General features: G+C 35.6%; 1 protein-coding gene across 1 annotated transcript in view; it reads left to right on the forward strand.

Annotated features, from left to right (window-relative positions):
• The window catches only part of LOC105555622 (dystrophin), a gene marked incomplete at its 3' end in the record, with an annotated part of 1,920,295 nt that overhangs the window by 1,602,645 nt on the left and 295,448 nt on the right, over positions 1–22,202 (forward strand). The window contains exon 55 of the mRNA XM_012002637.1: positions 19,540–19,729. Within this exon, the coding sequence (XP_011858027.1) occupies positions 19,540–19,729 (190 nt within the window). The remainder of the gene's footprint in view (positions 1–19,539; positions 19,730–22,202) is intronic.

Genomic DNA, 22,202 nt, shown 5'->3' on the forward strand with positions numbered 1-22,202 from the left:
CCACAGTGTTACCCAAAGTATGATCCTCTGACTAGCAGCATTGGTATCACCTATGAGCTCACTAGAAATGTAAATTTGTAGGTCCTACCCCATCCAACTAAATCAGGATCTCTGGGGATGGGGCTTGGGGAACTTTTAACAAGCTTTCAGGCCTCCAAGTTATTTCTATGCATATTAAAGTTTGAGAACCACTGCCCTACACCAACAAAAATCATTCCAAATATGGAGATAACATAGTGGTTTTAGCAACAATAATTTCTTTCTGTTTCTCTCTTCTCTTTACACACACACACAACACACAATGATAGAACAGTGGGAAAGGAAAGCCAAAGGGGATCTTAGGCTGAATAAATGTAAGCATATGACCTAGTCCTAAGAACATATATTTCAGCTTAATAGAGACAGGAATATTGTTATAAAGCTGTCCAAAGATGGAACAGACTGCCCTGTAAAGTTGTAGAAGTATTCAGGAACAGGTTGGTGATACCTTGGTGGTCGTATGGTATAACATCCTGATCTTCACATACTCATCATCTGGAGTAGGAGATTTCTTTTTCCAAATGGGGTTTCGGCAGAACTAGTTCCATTGTATCTTAATAAGTAATAACTATGGATGAAAAAAATAATTAGGCAATATCAACTTAAATCAAAGCAAACAGACTTCTTTCCTATAGGACTAATCAGACCCTTTATTACAGTGCATGCTTGGTGAATCAACAAAGTATGTGTATTTATGCAAGTATGGGGGGAAGGGGTAGTCTGTGTAGTATGCATCCCTTCTAAAAGTTTGACCATGAAAACAATTTCTCAAGAATCTTATACAACACTATAGTATCTGGTCCAATACTATGTGTACAACATGCACTCAGTAAGTGTTTGTAAGATAGATAGCATAGCATATAGGCCAGGCCACTGAATGGAAATCATCTCACTGTGATTACCTGAATAGTATTCTCTAGTGCCATTAGCTCAATTCTTCACTTAAGCATAAGCCTATACATTTCTCATACTAACCAAGAGAATTTGTGTTATGTGAATTTTGACTCTATTCAGACATTTTTTTCTACGACTCCTCCAAGGCTGTTATTCTTACCTCATATTCTGATAGAAGTTTAAGAACTTTTTTCTGGGAGTATTGATTAATTAGCTAGATAGATAGAGACAGAGAGAGGATAGAGATTGATTCTCTGGCAGAGCCTATTTGAATCATATTGAATCTTTTTTTCCCTGCGACTTCCCGCAAGGAGGATGGAGGAGAAATTATTTAGAAATCCACAGAAGTAATCAGGGATATCTTCAGTAAAAGAAGCTATACTTAGTAAAGTCTCTATTTTAGCAGATAGCAGTAAACAACAGAGGCGATAGACAATAGAGTCTATTCAAATTGCTGGGATCTGCTAACACATTTTTCTTTTCCCTGAAACAAATGCCATTAACCCTCCTTGACACTCTATCTTCATCAACATTTTAATAGAATGGAACTAACTCATGATTTTGAGGATTTTTCCCCCACACAAAACCTATAAACCACACTGTGTTAATGATTACTTTAGCCTAGTTGCTAGCTTGCTGCTGGTAACAGTAAAACTTGTCCTGGCAGGTAGGCAATTCCAGAGGCCCAGCCAACCACTTGGTGTGTGTGAATAAACCTCCGTATACTTCTCATGCATAGTAATCCTGGCCAACCCATAACTCTTAGCAACTATTCCTGATGAATGGACCTGGTCTACTCTAAGAAGAGGCCAAGGTCCTTTAATAGTGCAGTTGCAAGAACCAGAATTGAAAGTCATAGTTCTAGCAAGATTTTGCAGACTCCTTGGCAAACCAGTGGCTTGGGACTCATTCTTGACTTCAAGCCATTAATTGATATGGTAGGACAGCTTCCTTGGGCTGGGTTCTGCTCCCTGGGATATGCACTGTTTGCCAAATGAGTAGCAGGTGGACAGACATCTTTACAATTTGCTGACCCATATTCTAAATGAACATGACATTTTATAGGTCTGAGTTAACCTAGGAAGTCACTAATTTCAATATCAAAATATTTATAACTGAGATAAGGATACTGAGGCACAGAGAGTCTGTGACTTTCCTAAGTTCAAAACACTAGCTTGTGTTAATTCTGACACAGAAATTCTTGTATTTGCTGTCTGTCTCCTTTTTCTTTGTATGTGTGTGTGTTTACATTGCAGCATCATTTATATGATGTTACGTTCTGTAATTTATTGAGAATTTTCTCACATACAGTGATGTGTTACTTTTTAAAATTTCAAATAGTTCTAGTAAGTCTTTTCTACTTTTATTAGCATATTAACGTACTGGCTCTAAGAGGGCATCTCACCACATCTTTGCCATTCTTCCTTGAAAGGCAAGTTTCTCTCCATCTTCTTTTTTGTATTCCAAAGTTTTGCTAAAGTTTGCTTTTGAAAATGGGTTACCTGGCAGAGATTTATTATTCTAACTTTGAAAGTAGAAGTCAGAATCAGACAGTGGCGGTTAAGTATGCACTACTGTGATTACTATATAATGAAAGTATCTATGGTGATAACACTGATACTGACATGTATTTGCCATTTTCTAATTAAGGGCTTCAGTAAAAATTAAGCACTCACTCTTTGCCAGATACTGCAATAGATACTGAGCACAGTGAACAGAATTCTTCATATACATATATATGAGTCTACATTCTATGAAAGTATAATGTTTTTCTGAGAAGAGGCATAATATTCTATTAATATCAGCTTTTGCTTCTTCCACCATATATTGAAAGAATTCTGAATACTGTTATAATTTAATGGGAGAATCTAGAGAATTCTATATTTACTTTCACTGCATTGATGAACTAAGATTTTTTAAAAATGCATTCTTCATAGAACTACTGTTCCGTATTTACCTAATATTATTCTTATATCATTTGAGCATATATTTCACTAACAAAACAAATGTGCAATGTTATTAGTTCTAACAAAATTACACTGATACTTTAATTTTTATATTATTTTTCATGCAGATTAAAATAATTATAGCTGCATCACATGTTGCAAGTTGTAAGAGCTACTTTAAAAATATATGCTTCAGGAAAGACATTAGACAAGGAAACGGATGATGTTCATATTTTCAAATGAAAAATTTAAAAATGTGGCTATCACAAACACTAAATTTTTACATATATCATCAACTACTAATTTATCTACAAGAAATGCCATTTTTTTCCCTACAAAAACTCTTAACAATAATTATCAAACTTAGTCCTGGAATCTGCTAATATAATCGGACAAATGTTGTCAAGAAGGTGAAAAAGAAAACATATATAGTTTATCAAACTATAAAATATAGTTTATCAAAACCTATTTTTCCTATTGACAACATTTATTCGGAAGGAAAATGCATGAGTGAAATGAACAACTGTCTCTAAGAGAGGTGGGGGATAGCAATAAATTCAGACCACATTTCCTGTCATTACAGCAGGGAAGTAGAAGAGTTACAGTCAACTTTAGAAAGTTATTTGGGGGAACTAGTGATTCCCTGTAAACCTGTAACGTTTTTGAAATTTAATTCAACAATTTGATTTACACCAAGAAGTGAACAGATAGTCAGATCAAAATCAGGAGAACGATTATCTGAATGGCATTCATTTTTCTAGATGTGCTGTCTATCCTATGTCAATTAAACTATGCTGTCTCATCCTGTGTCAATTAAACTGTGCTGTCTCGTCCTGTGTCAATTAAACTGTGCTGTCTCATGTTGTATCAATTAAACTTTCAGGTGATCTTCAAATATATTTCTAAGTAAAATGTATTGCAGTTATCCTATAAACTGGCCTCTTCCCCAGCACTGCTTTTGCTGTGGTCAACTTTATTTCTTTAGGCTCACAAAACTGATAGAGCAAAATAAGGAAAACGGAATGTTGGATTAAAATAAATTAATTCCCATTCTGTGACTAACTAAAGAAAATGATAACTATGCTTCTGTGAGCATTAATAAGGAAATGAATAAGGAAATGACCAAATTGTTCAGTGGACAACTTGTATGGGATTTTTAAGTATTGTGTCATCATCCACGTTGTCAATTAGCATATATTTTGAAATCAACTAAAGCAAATCAGTTGATTAATCATTAAGGGTCTTTTAAAATAACAACATCTAAACAGCAAATGTTTTACTTTGGAAAATCATGACAGCACAAGAATGAGCCAGATGTTTTACAACATGGTATCCGTAACTTAAAGTATGTAATAGTCACTCAAAGGATTACTTTTCTTTTCTTTTCTTTTTTTTTTTGAGACGGAGTCTTGCTCTGTCGCCCAGGCTGGAGTGCAGTGGACGGATCTCATCACACTGCAAGCTCCGCCTCCCGGGTTTACGCCATTTTCCTGCCTTAGCCTCCCAAGTAGCTGGGACTACAGGCCCCCGCCACCTCGCCCGGCTAGTTTTTTTGTATTTTTTTAGTAGAGACGGGGTTTCACCATGTTCGCCAGGATGGTCTCGATCTCCTGACTTCGTGATCCACCCATCTTGGCCTCCCAAAGTGCTGGGATTACAAGCTTGAGCCACCGCGCCCTGCCCACCCAAAGGATTTCTAATTCAGTTTCCTTATGATTTGGCTAAGCTAGAATTTGGAAAAACACTTTAAGGTAATATGAGAGACAGCAGAATTCAATATGTGGATTTTTTCACTAAAGCTTATTTCTGATTATTTTTTACAGACTTTATTAGGTATACGTTAACTTCATGACACTTACAGCAGTGGACCCTAGTTTTAATAAAATGTGAATGTATACCCTTTTCTCAGTATTAAAGAATGTTGACTCTCATGAGGATATTTTTATTTTTCTAACATTAAGAACTCTCAAAGATTTAATTTCCCTGACAACAGAAGACGTGAATTTTGTCTTTTAAAGGAGAACAGGATCTATAGAAGTGTTGCTCATAGTACTTAGATTGTTGACTAATCTTAAAGGAGAAGCCATCAATTAATTTACCAAGAAGTATTAACATTATCTTTTTCTTCAATTATGCACATCCACAAAGATTTGGGGCAAAATCCACTTAAATGATATTATATATAATACATGAGTATTCATGTTGTAAGAGTCCTGCCTTCTTTCCTGCAAAATGATTAAAACTTGAATCAGAAACCAGACTTTAAAAATCCATTCTAATTCCCAAATATATGGTAACTGTACTATAAAAAAATAAATATTTCTTCTTGAGGGATATCCATGAGTTAAGAACATTCATAACATGGTGTCTTGTAGGAAATGTTAATCTTTGGGCGAATAGGGATATTTGAGAATAACAAGACTAAAAGAGATGTTGCCCTTACTCACTTTTCTCTGATTTGCTATTTCTGTCATTTCCCCTGTGCTCCTGTCCTCAACTTTGCCTCTCTCCTTATTCCTTTTTTTTTTTTTTTTTTTGAGATGGAGTCTCACTCTGTTGCCCAGGCTGTAGTGCAGTGGTGTGATCTCGGCTCACTGCAACCTCTGCCTCCTGGGTTCAAGCAATTCTCTGCCTCAGCCTCCCAAGTAGCTGGGATTACAGGCACCCACCATCATGCCCTGCTAATTATTTTTGTATTTTTAGTAGAGACAGGGTTTCACCATCTTGGCCACGCTGGTCTTGAACTCCTGACCTCGTGATCCACCCACCCTGGCCTCCCAAAGTACTGGGATTACAGGCATGAGCCACTGCGGCCGGCCCCTCCTTATTCCTTTTTTTCTCCACCTCTGCCTCAATGGTATTTCTCCATTACTGTTAGCATTTGCTTTCTGTGAGCTCTTGCACTCTGTCAGCTTATATACCTGTTCCTGTTCACATATTTTCCTTTTCCGAGTAGTTACAACATGTCTTCTATCTCAGCCCACTCTAGAATTGTCTTACTTTTCCAGGTCTCCTGCTCCTCAGTATTTTTCCCACTTTTCTAGATTCATGTTTTCCCATCTGCATATTTCTCTTCCATGTCTGCACTGTCAACCGCTTAGAAGACAGCACGTAAGGACACTGTTATCTGAGCAGTTCTTCAGCACAGCCACCATGAAGTATGGTTACCTTGTCAGTTTCCATTTTTCCCATAGTGTGTGCAAACTGTCCTGATCTGCATAGAAAGGTATCATAATTGAGGAAACAAAATGCACAAAAATGTCCTTGGTTATTCCACCCCCCAGAAATATAGGAGAGAAATAATTTTGAACCAGATACACAGAATAACACTATGTCACATGGACATGGAGTTATCGTGTTAGCATATTATTGGAAAATATTTCCTGGGACCTTGACATTTATTCACTTTTTGTTTTCAAATTACATTTACCTATCTATTAATTGCAAATTATTTTAATGTACCATTTACCAAAGAAAGGCTGTTTCTTCTAAAAGCTTTCATTTGACAAATAACTTGTAAAAATATTCACATTGTGTATTTATTTTCCCCTTCTAGTCCAAACTCTAGTTATCTTAAACTTTGTACAGTTTTTTAAAAAATCATAGCAAAAAAAGCTTCCTCGTTGTCATTCTTGTCAAAACAGGTTTACCAGACTTAGGTAAACTTAAAATAGTTAGTGTAAAATTTAAAAAGCTGATTTGCTCCTTCCAGTGTGTTTACTGCCTTTTTGCCACAGCAAAATTGTAAACGTAAACGTATTCCCTAGGAGATGAGCTGGGCTGCAATTTTCAGCTAATTGGGAGAAGCAGGCCTGAGTTGAGCACTGTCAGGCTGATTTGAGTCTTAAGATATGATGATGATTATTGTGTCAAATGTAATCAAGAATGTGGGCTCTGAACTGACTCAAGGGCTGGCTGTTTTTAATTCAGGTTCGTATATGAAGTAGACCTCTGGTTCACCGATAGTCACAGCTGGTTGTAGAAGAGAGCAATTTTTAAAATGCTATTTCATTCTCTACGGAGCTGTAGGGATCAGAGATTGGATACACAGGGAGGGAGCACATCCTCATTCTTTCCTGAAAAATTCTATTAATTTTCAGCATAATAAACTTTGAGATTTCCCAGTGGCTCTGTATCAGTGGTTTTCAAACTTCTCAGACCCAATGCCACCCCTCTTTTCTTTTTTAAATAACAAATACTTTGTAATGCCTTCTTTACTATTGTAAGCCAAAATATGTAGACAACATACCCTACTTATACAGGCAATAGTGTAAACGAAGCCCTGACTCTATTTTAAAGAGAAATAAGAGTCATTTATAATAAAATAATATGTGTTTTAGTATGCAGTTATTCAGGCAGGATCATACTGGAACACAAGTGAAGTTTTTAGATCATGAGACTATGAATGCAGTATGATCAAATGCAGAAAGACACCATTGTGTTGTATGGAGACTCAAAGACCATGAGGGGCATTGGTCATCCATAGCGTAATTTTCCAAAATGCTGAACAACTCCTGGCAAAATTCCTAACACCATGAAATAAATTTTTTTCTTGGATTGTTGTGGCAGTTAGTTGCATGGCTGAAAAATTCAATGTCTTAAAACTGTGAGGAAAATATCTTATGTTTACATGTAAAATTGAGTTACATTCCAGGTTTAGGTGTTTATAAACAGGGTTTCCACACACATGCATGTCCAGTGGGATATTCCAAAGTGCTGTCAGACTTGGGAGAGTTCTTTGTTGTACAAGAAGTTTACCATCTTCACTCCTTCTTCACAGAATGCTATTATAGTAACACTCTTCAATTACTGTGATAGTCAAATGTCCTCCCTCAATTTCTAGAATGCTTCTTTTTTTGTGGTCTGTATAATTTGGTTAAATTTTTTTCCAGACAAAAACTGATTTGTGAATTACTGCAACAGCAATATTTTCGGAGCACCCAACCTATTTCTGAGTGATACAGTTGCCATTTTTACAAGACTAAATGAAATTACCATTTCAGACCTGCCAGATTGTCTAGCCCAGTCTTTTAAAATTCTGTGATTATCACTGCAATTATAATCTATTTTCACCACTTGAATGGCATGATCTCTATAAAAGGGTGGTGATAACACTCATCCATTCTCCTTCCCCCCACATAGCTATATCAATTGCCCTCTAACCAGTTGTTGATAAATGAAGTTAAATTTTATGTAAAAATCATAAGAGATATGATTGTAGCTGTCCAAGACATTTAAAATGCCAAATGCAACTTACATGGAGGCTATAAGAGAAGTATGAACTCATTTATTGAAGAGATGAGCTAATTTAGTAAAACAACACAGATACACCTGCATATAGAGATAAGTCTATATTGTCTAAATTATTGAGATAAAAATAATGTTTTACATTGAAAAATTTTTAGAAAAGTAGGTAAGCAAACTGCAGCAGTCTATTTGCATTTCATCTGGGCATTTGACAGTCTTTCATTATATTCCTGTGAGTAAGTTGGAGAAATACTGGCTAGATGCAAGGTAAATTGGATGGCTTAGAAGCCACTTCATGATTTTACACAAAGGATGTCGATCAATAGACCAGTGTCAGGTGGTGATGGAAGATCTCTGGTGCTACGTCACAAGCTTCTGTTCTCAACCCTGACACACTGGATGTTTTTGACAGAACATGAGTAGAACTACAGAGAGGAGGCCCGTCAAACTTATGGGTGATAAAAAGCAGGGAGGGCAGGAGTATGCTGGGTGACAGAAGCCAAATGGGTGTCTGGACAGGATGAGTTTTAAGGCACTTTTGGTACTTCATGTCTGAAGACCAGGATCAAACTTATAGGCAATCTGAACATTTACCAAAATAACAGGTTAATTTTGACAGAAGTTATTATTTGTATGCCATCTGTTTCTTTAATACACCTAAAAAGTATTGAAATAACATTTTTTGCAGAAGTTCATTTTGAAAATTCAGAAAAAAAATTTGTTAACTTTCGTGGAAGAAGAGTAACAGAAACTCAGTTATTGACAGCTAAATACAATGTGTTGCCCAGTAAAATAGTCTACTCCTTCACTTTCATGGCTAATATGAAATTTGATGAAAGAAACAAATTCCAAAGATTGAATATCTGCACATTTACAAAGCAAAACACAATTTTGGGCACGGAATTGCTCATTCTCATTTTTAAACATCTTGGTTGTAACTGAATAATAGTTTTTTATAACGAAGATGATATTTTCAAATTATTATGAGGTTCAACTGAAATAACTTATGTGAAAGCAATGTTTAAACTTTAAAATTCTATGTCAATATAAATTATTATTCAATAAATTCACATCAAGAAAGAATTTTAAGATTTCTAAGAACAAGGGCCTGTGGCCTTAGTTTTAGAAGCTGTATACCTTATTGATAGTAGGTTTTTTCATTTTAATTTAATTTATTGAGTATCTATTAAATTGCCAGGAACTGTGGTGTGAATCTTTGCCCTCAAATAATTTACAGTAAGTTGAGGATGATGAATGGTGATAATGATGATGAATATCAAGACTATAGTAAGTGGTATATTCATAAGTCAGAGGATTCTTAAAACCAGAAGCACCCTCAGATTCATTCCTTTCCTGTTGTACTTCTAATTGAAAAAAATAAATCCTAAATTTATGACTGTTCTTTATAAATTTTAATTGATCTTATAAAAGGCCATCAATACATTTCAAAGTATCTAGGTCTTTTAAATGCAGTTTTTCACCCTGGTAATTAAAAGTACGAAAGCAAGAAAATTTAAATCTTTATTTTGATAAGTTTTAATTAGCTGAAGCTATTTGTAATCCCACATCTTGTCTTGTAAATCATATCTGAGTCATTAAAATAGGTTTACATTTAGAAGGGCAGTTCTTTTAGAATCTACTTAAACTAAGTCACTTTGAGAAATTAATTCATTGTTCAATTGGTTTTATTAAAATGTATTTATTTTACTGTAAAATGTCTCGTAAAGCAATGTATGAAGTATTTTATTTTCATGTTAGAAATTTTATGTAAAACATATCCCAAAATACATAGACATTCAGATAATCTCTGTATTATTAACCAACATTTATTAACGTATCATTTAGAGAAGGTCAAAATGGTATGTACTATAACTTTGTATAATTTCATAAGAATTAAAATATTTGATTAATGCCTGTAATGCCTTCTTTCTAAACTAAATCCTCAAGCTTACCTAGAGTTCAAAGTTTAGTATTTATTTTAATACATCTCATAGATGACAGATGAAGATGATAAGCAAAGGAATAATAATTTATCTTTTCACACATATATACACAAATACCCCATAATCCTAATTCATATAATAATAACAGAAAACAAAGGGCTTTTGAGAATAGTGTCATATTAATATCCATTATATTTACTTCACAGGGAGATTGGAAAGTCTACCTTGAGAGGTAATGGCTTATAGTACAGTGGACTAGATTGTTTCAAGGTTTGTCATTTATTTTGGCAACTCACCCAGCCTCCCTGAAAGTCAAGTTTCTCATCTATAAACTGTTCATAATAATTACAACCTGCCTCATTAGCCTCATCAAGCTATTTAAAATATGAAAGGAGATGTGGATCCTGTCAAAGGAGCTTGAAAACTGCAGAACATTATTTTAGTGTAAAATGCTATAACAATGAATGTTGAATATAAAAGGGCTTTTTCTTAATTTTTATTTTAAGTTCAGGAGTACATATGCAGGTTTGTTATATAGGTAAACTTATGTCATGGGGGTTTGTTGTACCGATTATTTTGTTACCCAGGTATTAAGCGTAGTACACATTAGATATTTTTCTTGATCCTCTCCCTCCTCCCACCCTCCCCACTCCAGTAGGCTTCCATGACTGTTGTTTCTCTCTGTGTCCATGTGTTCTCATCATTTAACTCCCACTAATAAGTGAGAACATGCAGTATTTGGTTTTCTGTTCCTGAATTAGTTTGCTGAGGACAATGGCCTCCAGCTCCATCCATGATCTCTGAAGAATCTCCACACTGGTTTTCACAATGACTGAAATAACATACACTATAACCAACAGTTTATAAGCATTTCTTTTTCTCTGGAACCTCGCCAGAACCTGTTATTTTTGACTTTTTAATAATAGGCATTCTGACTGGTATGTGATGGTATCTCCTTGTGGTTTTGATTTGCATTTCTCCAATGATCAGTGATGTTGAGCTTTTTTTCATATGCTTGTTGGCGGCATGTATGTTTTCTTTTAAAAAGGGTCTGTTCATGTCCTTTGCTAAAAGGTCCCTTTCAAACGTGTATTGTTAACCACAAGAGAGAGTACTGAGTAAGAAACTAGGTAATAAAAGTCACAAATATTTCGATACCATAATTCAGAATTGAGATCGGGGTTATGAAATTGTTTGTATTTCCAAATTCCACTGACAAAACTCTACTATAAGTTTATTTCCTCTGTTGATATGTTTTTAGCCACTTCTTTCTTTTAAAGTGAACCTGTTTTGTGTTTGCCATTTGATATTAGAAAATTGAACCTGCCTGCTTTGCTGTCTTCTGAATATTATGTATCAACAACTAACAAGCTACAATTCTGTTTTGCTCTAAGTTATTGTGGATGAGGATATATATAACTGCACAATCTCATCAGGTTTGTAAGAGATGATCTTAGGCTCATCTTTTAAATTGGTTTTTATACTATTTTAAACAAATCTTTTTAGAAGAGAAGAAAAGCTACTTAGCTTATCAATACTAGGAAATATATCTTTAAAGAGTTTATCATGACAAGTAACCAAAACCAACTTAAAAATTCACATTATACAAATCATTGAGAATTTATTTAGAACAGAAATGTGTCCAACTATAGGTCAACACAAATTTAAGCATGTAATTATCTGGGAAGTAGCATTAACTGCATTTTTTTCTAAAGATCCTTTACAGTTGTATAAATGTCCAAAAGGATATTTTGAATCTCTGTATATTAACCAAACCAAATGTAATTCATTACTCCCAACCTCTCCAAATAGTACCTTTTGGTATTGTATCAGCAAAAAAATATAAAATACAGGTATTAAAGAGTATTAATCTCTTTAAAAATTCAAGAAAGAAAAAAGTATATGTATGTATAGAGATGTATATTTCATCTGCTCATAACACTGTGTACATTTCTTTATCAACTATTTTTTTTCAGTGATTTATGAGTTGAAATACAAATCAAATGAAACGAGTAATGCAAAGTGAAGTAGAAAACACATTTTCTACTGCTGTCTCCTAATGCAGGTCTCTTCAGGAAAGTACTAATGGTTTTAGGGAAAGTGTATAATTATGGTTGTTTCCCTAATGATAAATTTGCAAATCTCTATTTTAAAAACATTCATAAGGGTAAAAAAATGAGAGATGAAATGTGTCTTTCAAAATTTCTTGGCTGGACGCGGTGGCTCACACCTATAATCCCAGCACTTTGGGAGGCCGAGGCAGACGGATCACGATGTCAGGAGACCGAGACCATCCTGGCTAACACAGTGAAACCCCGTCTCAACTAAAAATACAAAAAATTAGCTGGGCATGGTGGCGGGCGCCTGTAGTCCCAGCTACTGGGGAGGCTGAGGCAGGAGAATGGCGTGAACCCAGGAGGCGGAGCTTGCAGTGAGCCAAGACCACACCACTGCACTCCAGCCTGGGTGACAGAACAAGACTATGTCTCAAAAAAAAAAAAAAAAAAAAACTTATATGATTGATAATGCCTATACTCTCTTACTATCTAAAGTCTAAGTGATATGTGTATTTAAAAAAAAAATGTATCAGTGAAAGAAGTTTACACAGATAGCTTCAAAGCTGTGGTTTATCTTTGGAGGATTAATCTATTTCTCATGCCAGTGTGTTGCTACTGCACATGTTAAAAAGTCATCCTGTGGTGTCTGGGGTGACGAAAGATGGGAATGAGTTTTCTGAGAACTAATCAGCAATACTTTGGGAACATTTAGGTCATGGTTTCCAATTAACTCTGGAGAGTTCGAGTAATTTAGTACCAGACCTCAAGAGAGAGGGGATGAAAACCTCGTTAATTCATATGTTGGTGAACAGCAAACTAGCAAATTTGCATTAAAAATGGATTTTTATTTTAAAGCAAAGACCAGCGAGATCTTTTCTGCAATAGTTTGGATATGAGAATATCCTTGTATGTATGTGTTCCCTTGTATGTAGGTATTTGTATGTTTCAATGACCCTGCATATGGCAGTAACAGAAAATTAAATTTGTGCTCTAAAATGAAGACCAGGATTCAGTGACATAATCTTCCTTGCGCCTTTCTTTTAGTACAATGAATATATCAGAGAGGAGTGTATTCCAATATCTATCTTTGGAGTTACAAAAACTTCTTTTCTGGAATGCAAGACTTGGGCTATACCCCCAGCTCTGCCACTTAACTTGTATACAACCTTGGGAGCATCATTACAATTCTCTCAGAATCAGTCTCTCCAGCCCTAAAATGAAACCAGCAAAAGCCTGTACTGTACTAAAAGGTTTTTTTATTTTTATGAAAATTAGTTAGGCAAACTTTTATTGAGCATCTATCACTCTATTTTGAGATAAAGCCTTGCTGGATGATCCCTACCTCTTTTGATAGAAAGAGTAAAACATGTTTAAGATATATTTATTACTTGTTTGGCAAATTGAGATAGAAGTTTATGAATGCAGACTGATACATGTTACATTTGCGCTAGGGGTAAGGACTCCAGATGGTTTATAGCCTTAATCACATTGTAACTCTAGTTAAGTGTTTACCTATCTGTACCCTCTATTAGATTTGAATATGCTAAATGCCAAAGTCCAGGTATTACTGGATTTTCTGTCACCATCATCAGGCACAGATCCTGGTACACAATAGGTATGGAATGGATGCATGGATGAATTATTGAATTAGATGTTGGTAGGCATGTGGAAATAAGAATGAGGTTTAAAATTAAAGATAATCTGTATCAAGTTTAAAGCCATTGGCAGAGAATGAAATATCCAGCTGAGTACACAAAGAAAAAGAAGGTAGGTACAAAAATGGAAAATATCTTATGAAGTGATGATAGAATAACTCTGAATATGTTTGAAAACATAAAGTGTTATGTGGATGTTAGCTTTAAAAATTATCTTCCATGCTGTACATTAGATCTGCTATTCCTCATGCTGTGGATGAAAAGCAAGCACCGGAAGTTAAATTAAAATGATGTCATATATTCCTCACTTTACAGTTTCGTAACAGAGAAGAAAAGACAAACATTCTCTCATTGCCACCACCCTTCTCCAGTCATATTTGTAGGTAGATGCTGCCCAAAGACAGATAAAACCAGAGTTGGTTTTGCTAGGAATGGACTACTAGTCAGGCAATGTTTACAGTTTTTGCTTAGATTCATGCTTCTCATTAGTGCACATTACTAATATAATTGCTAGAGATTAAAAGGAATCGTTTCTACAAAGTGCTGTATATCCATAGGTGACAAAATTCTAACTTCCCCTCACCAATTCAATATAAAGTTATGTTTTAAAATCAAAATGCAATTTACTAGCAAACTAGTAGGAACTGTTATGGTTACAGGAAATTTGAACTTCAGATTAACTCTGGTTCTATGAGTAGTGGTTGATATGGCAAGAATCATTTTGATCTTACATCCAGGTGCTACTAAGGTCTCTAACCTATATCCCATCAGAAAAAAGGAACAAAATAATGGTTCTTTAATCTTTCTCCTAAAATATCATAGGAAATTATAGTGGCTAAATTGCAAATAAACTAGGAAGGAAAGATTTAGAGTATTTTATGTGGTTACTCTATAACAATGCCAGGGCATAGTGAAAGTGTTATTTAGCGGAAGAGTGAGTTCTTTGAACGTTCCTAGTTTATCACATTTTAAAAATAACCTGGGCAAAATAACCTTTCATATCAGATTGAGCCTTTTTCTAAAAATACTCCATATGTTTCTGTTATACCTACACACTTAGAATCCCACAATATAATGCACTGATAAAGTATTTTTCATCCATATATCTAATAGTAGAATAGTGTCTATACAATAACTAAGCTCTTTAGGCTTACCTTGGAAAGTAACGAGTATCGAGTTTAAAGCCATTGGCAGAGAATGCAATAACCAGCTGAGTATACAAAGAAAAAGAAGGTAGGTAGAAAAATGGAAAACATCTTATGAAGTGACGATAGAATAACTCTGAATATGTTTGAAAACATATAAAGAGTTATGTCGATGTTAGCTTTAAAAATTATCTTCCATGCTGTACATTAGATCTGCCTTCCTTTTTCCTTTTCATGTATTATGTTGGGGATAAGAAATTGAAGATATTCAATTCAATGGAGTCTTAGAGATTTATTCAGAAATACCATCGTGTGTGTGTGTGGCAGGGGTAGGGTTCTAATGACAGGTCAGAATATACTTATCTGATTGTCTCATTGATCATCAGGTCTTAAAAAGAAAATGGATGTGCTGAAAACATGCCTTCCGTGATTCTTTACCTTCCTGCAAAATTGTCTCTGGATAAACACTTTGTTTGGCAGATATAGGGTTGCACTAAGCTTTATAGCTCCAACACTCTGCTCCTTCAGTAGATTCTTGCTTGTAACTGATGATAATGCAAACCTGCATTATCTATAGGTTTCCTTAAAGGGCAACCAAAAGTGCAGTAGCAATTCAGGCACAATTACTGTATGTGAGAATCCTCCATCTTGTTCCCTTTGGAGACCACATATATTTCTTAGGCAAGTATATTTGTAAAATCCTTGTTCAGCGTGAAAATTCAGGAGGTCAGGTTCTCCCAGAAAGCAGATTCTGAGAAAGTGATTAGCATGAAGGAATTTTATTGGAGAGTGCTCTCAGGATTAACACCTGTGAAGGGAGGAAAGGCGCGGGAGCAAGACTGGGCAGAAAGAGAAGCTGGGCCTACCATACAGTCACGACTACAACACAATCAACCCTCCGCCTCTCCTTCCTAGCCTTCCCCAGGAGGATCTCTGAAGTCTGAAGGTAGGATAGCCCTTCAGAATTGTCCTGAGTTGCAGCAAGGGACCCAGGATTTCATACCCCACAACTCTCTCATCAACCGAAACGTGCAGCCCATCTCGGGGACATAGTGGGTAACTTTGGGCTAGGCACCTCTCTATAGCTGAGGCCACCTCTCAAATAGGGATAACAGCTGAGGACTATCAGCCAGTAGCACTACCAGCAGCTGGGGTCAGAAGTATTTCAGTCCTGAAAAGGGGTCTGGGCAGCCCAGCTTAGCATCTACTACACCAGTCGTTCTCAAATTTGGTCTCTGGCAACTGTGATTCTCCAGCTTTAGCATATATTGGAAGGCTGGTTAAAACACAGCTTGCTGGATTTTACCCAGAGTCTCTGATTCAGCGGGGCTAGGCTGAGGCCTGGGAATTTGCATTTCTAATAACTTCTCAGACGATGCTGGTGCTGCTGGTCCATGGACTATGAGAACACTGTTTCAGGCTGCCTTTATTTACATACTGAGAACGGTACACAGTGCTCTTATGAATAGAATGAAAACATTCTGAAATCACATTATTCCTTACTCCATCAAATTCTCAGCTATTTTTGTGGACCATAAAGCTGGAATAGCTGATTATAAAACTTTGTTATGTAAAAAAAGTACTTAACTAATACAGTAGATTCTGTTTGCAAAGCATTATTACAGTTTCTAATATCTGGTCATTGTTACTTTTAAAATTCAGGCAAATTTTCTCCAGGGCCTGTGGTTTGATAACTTGGAAGAAGGAATTTTTAAAAATCTAATTCAAGGACTTTGGGTTTTTTTTCTAAACATATCTTTTTTTTCTTTATGATTCTTAGTTTTTACATTTTATTTATCATATAAGCCATTTAAACCCATATGGTTCAGGAAAATTTAAAACTATATGATACATTTAGAACATGTTGAATGCACAGATATGGAAATTAAGTATTCTTGACTAATTCTAGACTAGACCTGGCACAATTAAAATTTAGGAATTCAATGTACACACACACAGATTCCGAGAGAAATGTTGAAGCCGTAAAACCCGCACACAAGCAGGAAACAACAGTCTTACCTATTATTAAAGAGGCATGTAAAGGAGCTCATTTGAGGAGATTTTCTGCTGTTATTGCCATTGAATTTTTAACGTATTTTCCAAATTAGAAAATATTCAGCCTGATGTTGTCAATATTTCAGACCACAAGGGTATCATTTAGGAAAATGGTTCCTTACTGTCCTGAAAGAGTTACTGTTCTTCCCTAAGGACCTAATTTACAAAGCAGCAAACTTGCTGGTAGGATTTGGCTGAAAATCGCATTGTCTCGGTAGAACTCTTTCATCTGATTTATGTGCATTGCATTTTGCAAATAACTCTTGGAAAGTTATTTACTAGTTACTTCCTCTGGAAGCAGAGGGTAAGCGGCATTTCTAGTTTAAGGATAGAGGAGCTAAGATGTAGCAAGTGCAACTCATCATGAAGCTGATGCTGATAAAATACACAACATTACATTCTCTAAGTTTCACTCTGCCATGGGAGATTTCATATTTTTAAATTTTGTTTGAAATGGGACTACATTAGAAAATATGTCAAATGTCTAACCCTGCATTTGTATGCTGGAATGCGACAGCCTATTTCTGTTCCAAATTTTGCACTGGAGATGGAGTAAGTCTTAATGCAAACTGCATGAAACTGCCACTTTTGTAGGTCAAACCCAGTCAATTGTCAGCAGTTACACATGGTTCAGACTGTAAGGTGCATGTCCAATTGTAACATCGAGATTCTTGGAGTTGTTGCAATGGTTCTGAATTTTTCAACCGTAATAAATAAAAAGATAAATGACTATTTTGATATTTCTCTTTGCGTTGATAGTTTGCCTGAAAACTAGATAAACAGGGAGCCGGCAGTCCACGTTAGCCCTTGAACTACACGAGGTTTAATTTATTTGCCCAACCAGAAGCCTACACTACCTTTCAGCTGTGCAGTATTAAAGTTTATTTAGGAGTTGATAAATAGCTTAGTGCAATGCTTACTTTTTTTCCAGTAGCTGCATCCTCATAAACCTATTCTACCCTCCACCAGTTAATGCAGATGGAAGATTTTTATCCAGTATGAGCACTGAAACTCCACTGTGGAAGACTGTGTGCTCAGCAAAAACCTCACCCATGATGAATAAACAGCTCTTCCGGGGGCTTTGCCGCCGCTGGCTCGGCAGCAGTTGTTTATTGCCTGGTTTGCACATCCCATGATAAAGTTGCTGCTGAAATAAATTGCAGTTTTGCATAATTATTGACAATCACATCTTAACAAGCAATGGGTATCATATTCAAGTGTTCAATTTTTTAAAATCCATTTTTAGCTTATGTTTAATCCCAGAAAGTGTTTGTGTAGTAATAGAAGGCAAATAAGACATTTAAATAGAGTACTAATTTCCTCATTGCAGACAAAGTTTACCTGAATCTTTTCCGATGGGACTGTTAATGCCTAAGGCAATTTTCCTTTCTAAGCTATTATTATATAGATATTTGCTGAGGGCATATGTGTATGTATCCACAATACATGCATTATATATATGATCAAAAATATGAATACATTTTTAGAGTTTTTGTCATGAAAGAGTTTGTTTCATCCTTTTAAAATATTACAGGAATGGGGAAATGGGATATGAGTAGAAGGAACTAACGTTTTTGAGTAACTGTAATGTATAACTGTATAACGTGTGGGGCACTCAACTTCACAGGAATTTTCTATTTTAATTCTCATCACAGCAATAGATATTGCAGATGAGAAACTGAGAATCAGAGAGGTAACTTGCCATATCACATAACTGGTAAGGAACATTGGGAATTGAACTCAGATCTGCCTGGTTTTAAGGCTCTACTCTTTTATGTTACATATAACATTTTTATTTTGGAAAATGTTCTCAGTTGTATGATCAAGTAATTAAATACAAAAATAACACAATAGGTATAACTGGAGTCATGCAAAATGATAGTTTGCACAAAATGATAGTTTCTATGAAATGTTATTTCTCTACTTGTTAGTCTTTCTTCCTTTGCCCTCCAATCCCCTTCTTTTTGTCTTTTCCTTTTGACTCTAGGTTCGTATTTTCTTGACTTTTCTCCTTGCATATCAAATGCTTGTTTTCTGCCTCAGAGCGGCATCAAAGACAAGCATGGTACAGGGATTTTAGGGTTTTAACTACAAAGGTTAGTCTCAAATTTGGCAGTATATTAAAAATAAGCTTTCAAAATTGACCAACAAAAACTACAAAATTGAAAAAAGATACTTTGAACTTTCAAATGAACTTGCAAATGTTCAAATATATATATATTTCACATATATATACACATATGTTTATATATATATATTTATATATATATATTTATATATATATATAAAACCTCCTCTGTGGAGAGGGATTTATAGAAATCTGTAATTGTCATTATTGCATGCCTTCCCCCATACAAATGCCTTTAGGTTAAATAAAAATGAAAGTAAATAGACTGCACAGTATTATAGCTGTTGCTTAAAGGAAGAGCTGTAGCAACAACTCACCCCATTGTTGGTATATTACAATTTAGTTCCTCCATCTTTCTCTTTTTGTGGAGTTCACTAGGTGTACCATTCTGATATTTAATAACTGCATCTGAACATTTGTTCTTTCACAGGGTGAGTGAGCAAGAGGCTGCTTTGGAAGAAACTCATAGATTACTGCAACAGTTCCCCCTGGACTTGGAAAAGTTTCTTGCCTGGCTTACAGAAGCTGAAACAACTGCCAATGTCCTACAGGATGCTACCCGTAAGGAAAGGCTCCTAGAAGACTCCAAGGGAGTAAAAGAGCTGATGAAACAATGGCAAGTAAGTCAAGCATTTCCGCTTTAGCACTCTTGTGGATCCAATTGAACAATTCTCAGCATTTGTACTTGTAACTGACAAGCCAGGGACAAAACAAAATAGTTGCTTTTATACAGCCTGATATATTTCGGCATTTGGACAAGGAGGAGAGAGGCAGAGAGAGAAGGAAACATTATTTATAATTCCACTTAACACCCTCATCTTAGAAAAAGTACATGCTCTGATCCGAAAAACATTTGCATATGTAATCCCAGCACTTTGGGAGGCCAAGAGGGGCGGATCACGCGGTCAGGAGATCGAGACCATCCTGGCTAACACAGTGAAACCCCGTCTCTACTAAAAAATACAAAAAACTAGCCGGGCGAGGTGGCGGGCGCCTGTAGTCCCAGCTACTCAGGAGGCTGAGGCAGGAGAATGGCGTAAATCCGGGAGGCGGAGCTTGCAGTGAGCCGAGATCCGGCCACTGCACTCCGGCCTGGGCAACAGAGCGAGACTCCGCCTCAAAAAAACAAACAAACAAACAAACAAAAAACCAGAGCTTCGGTCAAGGAGAAACTTTGCTCAGAGAAATAACTTAGGGATTGGTTTATTAAATTTTAAAAGTTGACATTTTTGAGTGTTTATTTAATATTTTACAGGGAAAGCATCTGTATGAATTGTCTGTTTTATTTAGCATTGCTAACTGAATCAGTTTCCCTTCATTACTTTCAAATATGTTTTGAAATGTTAATCTGGCATTTTGTAGCTTTCTTCCTAACATGATCTGTGAAAATAAGAATGAGATGGCTAAATTTGTCATAGTTAATGATCAAACAATTTTCAGACAATTGTTTTTCCTAGAAACAAAAATTATTTCCATAAAGTTCCATATGCATAAACAGTGAAAACAGAGTTTGGGGTAGTTTTGTTTAAATGGAGTCTTCGTGAGAATCATATTCTGTAGTACAAGGAAGCTCTTAAAGTTTACTCGCAATACCTGGTATAATTTTCCTGAACCATTATGGAGTTTTGTTATGTATAGTTGGTTTTTCTGACTTGATATAATAACTGTACTAGTCTTTCAAATACAATTTGGATATAAATCATTATAATAAAATGATTGATTTTTTAGACTAACTTTATTTTTTGATATTTTTAAATTATTATAAAAAACATGATAGTATATTCTAGTTTGAAAAAATAATTCCAGAATCAAATCACAATAAGCAGAAGTTCTTCTCCTCTCTTCCTCCTATTATTCTCCTTCTCCTGTTTTTATTTTTTGATGTGATAGTTGATCTACTTTGCTGCTCTGGTGCATAGGAGTAGGTAACACTGGAAATTTATGGCTCCTGAATTTATCATTCTTGCTTCATCATCCTGCTTTGACCCCACTTTCTCCTCCAAAATGCATGTTGAGTTAGTTTGATCATTTGGAGGTAATTTGTTTAGAAAAATACCAGACTTTATAGATATCTCCCATGGCTTGTGACAGAATATAAGGGCAATGCAAATATAGAGTTTTTTGCTCACTCTTAGATGTATGGTTAGACAATGTACTACTATAATATATTTGGCTTAGGCTATTTCATAAATAAAATTTTATTGTATAATATTGCAAATGCTGATAAAGCCATTCCAGAATTTTAATAGATACATGAGTTTCCTGGCCAGATGCAGTGGCTGACGCCTATAATTCCAGCACTTTGGGAGGCCGAGGCGGCTGGATCACCTGAGGTCAGGAGTTCAAGACCAGCCTGGCTCACATGGCGAAACCCCGTCTCTACTAAAAATACAAAAATTAGCCAGGTGTGGTGGCCCACACCTGTAATCCCAGCTACTTGGGAGGCTGAGATGGGAGAATTGCTTGAACCCGGGAGGCAGAGGTTGCAGTGAGCCGAGATGGTGCCACTGCACTCCAGCCTGGGTGACAGAGGTGAGACTCCATCTCAAAAACTAAAACAAAAAAAACAAAACAACATGGGTTTACATTTTACTCGTCAGCTATGATAGGTAAATAATAAACTTTGGTTAAGTCTATTTTTAGCAGATTACTTTGAAAAATAAAGAATAGCCCAATGACTAAAAAATTATTTGATGTCCAGCACTTAATAAAACATCTCTTTAAGTAGTGAATAATTCTAGTTGAGGGCAAAAACACATCTATTTTCTACGATACAATTTGTATTTATATCTGCTGTATTACATAATGAAAATTTATCTGTATTTCTAATCTTGAGAAACTGCAAGCTTATGAATCATTAAAGGGAAGATTCACCATGTGTCCTAACTATATTTACTATGGAAGCATGGAAAATAAATACTTTATGTTTAGATTTCTGATCTCTCTTTCAAAAGCAGTTGGAAATCATGCTGAGAAAATGTCTTAGCTTATCCCATGTTACTCAAGAAAATGTATTTATTTGTTTTTGTCCAGTGGCTTAACCAAACCAAAGTTTATTTGTTGCTCACATAAAGTCCAATGTCGATCAGGCTA

This window comes from Mandrillus leucophaeus, unplaced genomic scaffold, assembly GCF_000951045.1.
Source record: "Mandrillus leucophaeus isolate KB7577 unplaced genomic scaffold, Mleu.le_1.0 Scaffold692, whole genome shotgun sequence".
In the NCBI taxonomy this organism is placed as follows: domain Eukaryota; kingdom Metazoa; phylum Chordata; class Mammalia; order Primates; family Cercopithecidae; genus Mandrillus; species Mandrillus leucophaeus.